This window comes from Nothobranchius furzeri, chromosome 9 (genome assembly GCF_043380555.1).
Source record: "Nothobranchius furzeri strain GRZ-AD chromosome 9, NfurGRZ-RIMD1, whole genome shotgun sequence".
Taxonomy (NCBI): Eukaryota; Metazoa; Chordata; class Actinopteri; order Cyprinodontiformes; family Nothobranchiidae; genus Nothobranchius; species Nothobranchius furzeri.
Genome location: NC_091749.1, coordinates 48,148,088 through 48,157,329, shown reverse-complemented (window position 1 = coordinate 48,157,329; position 9,242 = coordinate 48,148,088). Strand labels below are relative to the sequence as shown.

General features: G+C 38.5%; 1 protein-coding gene across 2 annotated transcripts in view; it reads right to left on the bottom strand.

Annotated features, from left to right (window-relative positions):
• The window catches only part of lingo1b (leucine rich repeat and Ig domain containing 1b), a 26,380-nt gene extending 17,543 nt beyond the window's left edge, over positions 1-8,837 (bottom strand). For both annotated transcript variants that reach the window (XM_015953682.3, XM_015953681.3), the window contains exon 1: positions 8,529-8,837. Coding sequence is in view for 1 of the 2 variants with exons in the window: in XM_015953681.3 (XP_015809167.1) it covers positions 8,529-8,540 (12 nt within the window). In the remaining variant the exon portion in view is untranslated. The remainder of the gene's footprint in view (positions 1-8,528) is intronic.
• Positions 8,838-9,242: the final 405 nt, after the last annotated feature.

Below are 9,242 nucleotides of genomic sequence, written 5' to 3'. Positions count from 1 at the left end.
TGACAATATTTATCCTGTAGTCTTCTTCACTCACATGAAGGGTCAAATCTGTAACTAATGTAGTCATTTACATGAGAGATAGCTGCACTATGTGTTTGGGAATCTGTTTTTTTCTGTCTCCTTTCATTTTTCCCACAAACATTCATGGTCCTCATTTCCACCAGTGTGCGTTCTGTCACATTCCATTTTCATTTCAGCAACCCAGAATTTGATTATCTCAAATTTTCTGCTGGAAAATTGTTCTTCTTTGCTATGTGTGTTATTGGGTAATTTACTGCATCTCAAGATATTAAGCACATGGCAACGGTATGGAACAAAGCCCGGTGCAGAAATGAATGGCTGCACCACTTTTCTTGTGTTTATCTGCTCACTTGCTTTGTTGGGGATGTAATAGACAGAATAATTCAGCTGTATGCACAGTAGCAACTTAGAAAAATGTGTGCATGTTTTAACTTTTCAGGATGTTTCTTTTTCTAAATCTACTGCATATAAGCATCACTCAGCCACAACGTTATGACCTCTGACAGAGATCAAGAAATAGTGCTTTTCTGTTAAAAACACTTGCTCTCACATATGCTGCTCATAACATATTCATACAGATGTATTGAACAAATTCCAATGACAATACTCTAATAAAGCTTCATCACACTTATCATAAGTATCATGCAAGTATTAAATAACTGGGGGTGGGGTGGGGGGTGACCCCCATAGAATATTGTTGGCCAGCCCACTGCCCCCCCCCCCCCCCCCCCCCCCCATTGCTGATCCAGCGTCCTTATAGCAAGTCAAAATGACGTTCAGTGGTGTGTGGCCTCCGTGTGCCTGTATGACCTCCCTAAAAGACCTAAAAAACCCACCAGAAGACACTTTTCTGACGTCGGACCTATCTTTGTTATGAATAGGTCATACTTTTTCATTTTATGGTTTGAAAATATTGTGTATTTTTTACCCAGTATTAATGATTCACCTGTCACTCAGCAAACTGCAAACTTTCTCTGTTTAAGGGACCATTGTGGTGCAATTTTCCAGAGGTGTGCATAATAGTGAATGCATTCATATGTGCTTCACTATAATCAAAGGCAATGAAGTTCATACTTTCTTTGTTTACCACACTGTTTCAACAAAACTCAATTTGCATAGCTTGTTCTCTGAGCTGAGCTGAAAACAACACTTGGCAGAACCGGAGCACAGGAGACGGGTTATAGAAGTGTGTTTAAAGACAGAGACAGAAAATAGTGATTTCTCTTCTAAGCCTAAGAAAAGAGTTCCTATATATTTTCTCAAGATTACTCAAAGTCACACACTGAGCATATGTGCCGTGGCTGATCCTCAGAGACCCACGGCCCCAGTTTAACCCAAACATTCAGAAGGGTGCACAAAGTTAAATTCTGTGTTTCTCAACCCAGCATAGGAATAATTTCCTTCTACCACTTCTTAATGTATGTGATGAAGTGTAACCACGGCAACCTAAGAAAGCGGTTCATCAGTGGCAGCAGCCGATTGATGTTTCTTTAGACTCAAGCAATGTTTGAAATAAGTTCACATCACAAGATGTGGAGCAGGTGCAAAGTTGATGACACAGAGAATGTGAGTTTTCTGGTTAATAAAGCTGGAACATCTGGATTAGTGAAGAGGAAAGCATTGTTTCAGGGATACAGTGTTTAGTGTTTTACCGAGATACTAATGCAGGGATGCAGTTGACACTGCAAAGTACTTCTACCCTCAGAAGTTCACTGTGGTGATTAAACTATTTTATCTACATAAATGAATGAATATATTTAAATACATTTAAAAAAAACTCAGCCCTAAATCATGTAATCAGTGAGAATTCAGATATTTTTACATGTAAATGGTTTCATGCCTGCATGCACCTGCATGAAACCAAAAGTGGCTCATTTTAGTATCAGAGTATCTCGCCAGACTGTGACTGTTAGCAACTAGTTGGAAACACTAAATTGTGCAATAAATGACTTTACAGTTTTACAATCCTACTGGTATTATACAAGAAATATCTTTGGCAGTTTTGTCAATTTTCTTGTTACAATTTGGTCAGGAAAATCAAAAGCTAAACCCCTCGCCAACCCTGACAAAAATGTGTTTTTTAATTTTGAAATCTTTTCAGTTTACACTCATTTTAGCATGGGCACTGATTGCTTTCTAAGTTTCATTCACTTCTGACTCACAGAAACTACATTTCTCAACTGAAAATAATTAAAAACATATTTAATTAGAGTTCCTAAACACAACAACTACTCTTTGAATTCGAAAAGAAAATTTGATAAGAATTCTTTGAACATGTTCAACGCAAGACCTTGCAACTAATGGAGGAATAGAGTACCCGTGTGAACGTTTCAAGACATTTTGGAAAGGCTCTCCACAAATGCTGTTGCAAAGTATTGCAGTGTAAGAGGGCACCCCCTATAATCTTGCCTAGGGTTCCAATTTTGTTTGGGCCGGGCCTGGGCGGGGCTGACTCTGGTGCAGCTCCACCATCTTTTTCCACCTGCCGCAATCATGGAGTCAAACCGCAAATCCTTTCAGCCCTGGAGGGATTACACGGGGCTGTCGGACACCGTCAGAGATATTCTGGGTTGGAAGACCGCCACAGAGCCCTCTCCGCCAGGTACCAGTGCTTATTCTCCCGAGTGTCGTGATGTGCGCATGCACGCAGTCTGTGCGCACAGGGCTGCGGATTTTCACCCTCCACCTGCGCTGCCTGGCTTGGTGGCTCTCACTGTCCCGAACCCAACTGATGACTTGCGGTTTGCACCAGATCTGTCCGTACCAACGACCTCCATAGGGCCAGAGGAGCGCAAGAAGAGCCTCCGTGAAGCTCCGGTTCCGCCTGCATCTGAGCGCGTGATGTGCAGCTTCTGCAAACACAACAAGGAATCTGAGCAGGTTTACAGGTCCCACCGTCTGTAGAAACAAGTAGTAAGTGTCCCCTGTGCGGGGCCACGGGGGCCAAAGCGCACACCAAACGCTTCTGCCCCAAAGTGGACAGAGCATACAGATCGCTGTACACCACGTCCAGGCGCTGAGGCTGCGCTCCCCACAGAGAAGGCAAAACTCGTTTTTCTAACCATTTAGTTTGACTTGTGTGTATTTACTTTATTTGCATGCGTGTGAATCAGGGCTGGACTGGGACAAAAATTCTGCCCGGGTATTTTGACTGGAGACCGGCCCATCACTTGGTTTTTGTGGAAAAGACATTAAGCCTCACGCTGTTTTTGACACACACCAATGTACACTTTCTTGTTGGTAATATTTATGTATCAATCTAATAAACGGAAACCTACACCATCCTTCCTATCCTGGTATTCTAAAAAGTACTTAGTAAAAGGGAAAAAAGACCACTTGATTAAGGTAACACCCCAAACAATCTCTAACACTTGATAGAAACCTGACATTAAAACAGAGAGAACTATTAATCAATAATGAATATTAATATAAAAAAGACATTTATGGAAATTTTCATAAACTGTTTTATCACCACACCAACTAGGAAATATTTTTACAATACATTTAAAAAAGAAAGGAGACAGAGAAAGGTGAGATAAAATAACTTAATTGACCATTTGAGGTCTTTTTAGAGATCGTACTGGTGCAGTATCTAGAAAATATGGGGAAAATGCTGACATCATATACAGTATTTACTTCCGTAACTATTTGTTAATATGTTGTTAATACGAGTTGCAGTATTTATAGCTATCCTGTTAGGGTGTGTAATTGTTGGACGGAATCTTTAACAAAACACATAATTAATACATTTTTTGTGTATGATTGTGTGCATTTAGAATATCTATATTAAAGTCTCCACAAACACTAACTTATGATTATTTGTATTTAATTCTACTGTACATTTCTGAAAAGTAATTCATTATTAATAATTAATTATGAAATATTTTGTTTACAAATGAAATTCTTAACTTCTTAACTAAATATTTAACTTTAAGTAAATATTTATCATCCAAACTAAATATTTAACTTTTTAACTAAATACTTTGATTGCAAACTAAATATTTGCCTTCTTAAATATATATCTAGCATCCAAATGAAATATTTAACTATTTAACTAAATATTTTGTTTACAACCCAAATATGTATCTTCTTCAGGGCCGTGCAGAGAACTTTGACGGGGCGGGTGCTCAAAGTAAAAAAAAAAAAAAAAAAAAAAAAAAAAAGGGCACTTGTAGAGCAATCCAACAAGTTAGAAAATTCAAATAATGAGACCCTTGGGTTCAAACAACATAATAAAAATATATCAATTAGTGTCATTAGTGTTAATGTTAGTTCATAAATAACAGTTTTAGTTTATAAAGCTGACTTATATCTAGAGGTGTTACAACCACATTTCTGCCCCTGATCTGAGTCCAAGTTGTTTGATTTTTGAATATCTTCCAATACTGAGTCCTGTTCTGATTCCAGGTGGTGATGCAACGCAGTTGCAGCCAAGTGAGATTCTGTTTGGGTAAAATCCTCCCCGATTTCTTTCTTTCTTTTGAGCCTTTGCTTGGATTGAGTGAAGCTCTGCTGCCACTTTGATTCAGCAAAGTGAGAAAAAAATTTCTAATAAAAAAGTCATTGAATTTTTTTCATGTCGTTGCTGAAAATCTGACCAATATTTGCTTTGAGAGGAGACTTGACCATTTTCTGTGGTTTCCTTTTGTTCATTAGCTTAAAGCTCTAATGGTTTAACTCACTGTTGGTTGACTTTCAAACAAAATTGTTATTGTTACTGTCAACAAAAACTTGACATATAATTATTACTTTTTTAATCTTTTAATTTAGGTATGCAAACAGTTCTGAAGGTAACTAAATCAATCACTTTGTTCAAACAGGTGCAATGAGTTTAAAGCAACACTAAAGTGTTTTAACACTTTAAGCTATTGCTTTCAAGCTGGACTTAGTGGTTATTGAGCCAAAAACTTGAGTAACTTCATATGGGACAGCACTCTTCAGCCCTCTTCTGACCAGAAACTGCACTTAACAGTTACTGTGGAGGTAGCTCATATGAAGGCTCGCAGTTAGCGGTGAACAGCAGAAAACGAAGAAGAATTTAGCTTTTTGTTTTTTGGTTGGCGTCACGGCAGAATCTATAGGTAAAAGTAAGCGAACACTGCCTTTGGATGCAAAGCAAAGTGTTAAAACCAGCATGAACATCAAAGCGATTTACACATGTTTTAAGGAGGATACAAAATCATGGACTGATGGTGACCTGTCTTTGTTGCTACTGAACTTGTAAGTAACAATATGGTTTTTGTCCACCAATGTGGATCTTTTTACTTCGTAGCTTATTTATTATCAATGGGATAGGGCTAGCTCACTGTAAGCATTAGCCACAACAAGCTGCAGCAGCGTGCTAAATTGATTTCCCAGTTACCTCAGATGATGATGATGAGGCAGACGATGATGATTTTGATGATTATTAACAGAAAGGATGTTTCACAGCAATTATCTCACAGAGAACCCTCCCCTAACTGCAAATCGCCATTCTTTGTAGTTTAGGGGCTTTTACTTGTTGTCTTGGCTTCACAGCCTTGTGTGTTTAGTTCAGTTCCATTGCTCTTTCAACTAAAGTTTAAAGCTGTAGAAGGAAGCAGTTTTTTTTTCAGTAAAAAAAAAAGAAAAGGAAAACACTGACAAGCCACAGTAATCAACTTGTTCAGTGGAGAGTAGCTTGTATTGTAAGGAAGGAAAAAAAAAGAGTCACTTTAAATTACAGTTTCGGTCTTTCAAACTATACTGTACTTTAAAAAAAACACACGATTCAAATTGTGTTTTCTGTATAAAATGCTGATGCTTCCCAGTCTTTCACAAACATTTTGAGAATATAAATGCAGATGAAAGAGCTGCTTCTTCTGTTCTTATCTCAACTCTGATTCCAAGGGTCAATATATTCCCATTTGAACGCTTTGGGATGCTGTAGTTTTTTTTCCCTTTTTCTTGCATTTCTTCTGTAAGTTTGCAATAAAGTAAACAAGTGTTTATTTGCTGAAGTTTGATCACTGGCATTCTGTGGCTCTATTGTACTGTTGTTTGTCCCTGCTGTTATTAATCACGTCTGTAGCAAAGCCGACAAGCAAAGGTGCTCTTAAATTAACAGCTGATGTAACCGTGACTCCAGGGAGCCGTCTCCCTGATAAAGCTTCTGTTCAAGCTGCTTGGTTGGGGGACAGCAGAGCAAATATGTATTCATATTTTACACTTATGTTCAGGGAAGTAAAAAAAAACAACAACAACAACAAAAAAAAAACAATAGCTGAAATAATCTGGATTATTGCTTGTACTCTTACTTTCAACAGTACAAGGAGGGTGAACATGAAATGGAATTTTACAGCTGGGGGCAAACATTTAGGTGGAGATGAATTCAGTAATAGAAAAAAATAAAGAATATCTATCTATCTATCTATCTATCTATCTATCTATCTATCTATCTATCTATCTATCTATCATCTATCTATCTATCTATCATCTATCTATCTATTATCTATCTATCTATCTATCTATCTATCTATCTATCTATCTATCTATCTATCTATCTATCTATCTATCTATCTATCTATCTATCTATCTATCTATCTATCTATCTATCTATCTATCTATCTATCTATCTATCTATCTATCTATCTATCTATTATCATGAATCCCCAGAATTATTTATGTAATTTGTCGGGGATGGGAATTTAAGCTGTTAATTATGATTCATTAATTAGAAAACACATAATGCATTAATAATGTACCCCTTTGAGTCCAAGCATCCCCTAATTGAAGGCTGAAAAAGTTTAGCACCATATACAATGTTCCATGACAATTTACACTTCATCAATAACACTTATACTAATATTTACACATCCCAACAAATCCCACAATGGCTACCTTTATAATGAGACCAAAGTAATTAAATAGACCTTTTAGTTACAGTACTCATTAAAGTGCGGGTATGTCGTCTTTGCCTCACTAACATTGTTTTTGCTTAAAAACATGGCTTGGGCACAAATAGTCTTGAACGATTAAAATGTGATTAATCAAGAAAAAAATGATTACAAAACATAATTAGAATTTTTTTTAAAACAAGTTCCACCCCTAGAATTTGTCATTTTTATTGAATAAAGTAAAAGACTTAAGAGTATTCCACCAGGTGGTTGACCCTTGTAGTAAAGGGTTAAATCTGTGGTACCGGCTCCATTCAACACCATCTTTATTGTGTGAGTAATAATAATGGTGATTTATCTGAGCTATAAGGGGACATATTGTTTTTATCTTGAGTTTATTATCAGAAATTGAATACAAGGTCAGTGGCTTTCCCATTATTGCAGTCACAGACACTTGGATCCTTACATGTTGAAACCAGACAAACCCAAATAAACTGATACTGACAATATGTAATATATATATAGCAAAAGTGATTGCAGTGTAGACTGCTGAAAAACTGTTTGGCCAATGACAGCGACAATTTCAATAACTCAGATGTTCACCAGCTGTAATTGGAAATTCAAGTCATATTATGGTTGGCTAATTTCAGTTTCATAGCCTTTATTTTTGATTACTTTGAAGCTACGGACGTGCAGACATAGCGACATGCATGAATAATAACCTAGACATCCATCATTGCACAACTATTGGATCACGATTATTAGCTTTCTTTAGTTCATGAAACCTCGCTCTGAAAAGCCAGCCGCGTCCCTGTGAGACTGTTGGGGGTCTCTGGATGCAGTGGCTGCTGCTGCACTGGTAAAAACCAGTCCCTACGTAGCTGCATGCCTGCTGGAGTGTTCAGCCATGATCATGAGGAGGCAAGATAAAATAAAGCTGTGAGATATTGATCATTTGGCCTCCATAAATAATCAAAGAAAACCATCTCCACCATCCCCCACGCCCACCCTCACCATCAACATACAGCCATCAATCATTCTAACCTGGGACAAATCCAACACCTGCAATAGCATCCCTCCATGGCCACTGGAAATGGCCAGCAGCAGATGCATGCTGGAAATGTGTGTCACTCTTGATGAGTTTATTGCCATCCAAAGGAACATGAATGTTAATGAGCAGATTAGGAAGCAACAACAAACCACCCTGGCAAAGCACTTGGGGGAAAACATAAAGGAGACACTACTGTGCCCAGCTTTGCACCTGCATGTGTGACAAAAAAGAAAAAAAAATGCAGAACAGTTATTTTTAAACTAATTTGTGCCAACAGAAAATAAATTTAAGGTCAGATCTTACAAAAAACCTTAAAAATTGCCCATTCTGATCACATGCACGCAGCGTTTCTTCTCAGTCCCTCGGTATAAAAACCAGATTGTGGAGCAGAGCAGCAAAATGAACCCCATCTGGATGACAAAGCACAAATAACATCTTGAGCTCTCATCTAAGGATAAATTTCCTTTTTCACATCAGGAGAAACACTTTCCTTCCTGACAATATTCAGTTCTTTGGCAATCCCTTGGCCCCATCACTGCACCATCATAAATCTGATCCAGTGACTCAGTGCTCAAAGCCCACCATAGAGACAGAGTACTTACCAGGACTGTCATGCAGAGAATTTTAATTCGGGCAGTTCCATGTTGCCAAGGAAATTCAAAATGCCTCCGAAAGCGTGGAGTCGGGGACGCAGGATTCAGGACAGGCTAGATTAGGATGGGTGAGAGGAATCTGCGCAGAGATGAGAATCCCTTGTTTGAGGGGCATTTGAAAAATACCTTCGTCCTCTCCAGATGCGCTAAATCCGGCCGCACTGATACACTGGCATGTAAACACACAGGCGGCTCTACTGGCTCACACACGCTCACATACATGCTGCACCTAGCAGAGAAAGAGAGGAAGAGGGAGGGGCAGCCGATGAGAGGTGGAGGGAGGAGCTGCAGTGCTCTGGGAGACGGAGAGGCACAGAGCACAGGCAGGCGGCAAGGGGAGTTGAAAAGAGATGGAGAGAAATGTTCTCAGGTTGCACTGGCAGCGTCTTATTTTTTTGACATTTCACTGTGCTTGTCCTGTTTAGGGACTGCTTTAATGATCTGGGCAAATTGGATTTAGACTGCTGCATGACAGGGGATTTGTGCTGAGAATATGGAAGGCTGGAAACAAAACAAAACAAGAAAAGAAAAGAGGACAACAACTATGTTCAAGGGTTAAAGGGTAAATGGTTCAAAAATCACACATTTGGATTGATATGTGTGAGATATGTGCATCTGCAAACCACAAGAACATTTCTGAGATCTAATGGCAAAGGACACAAG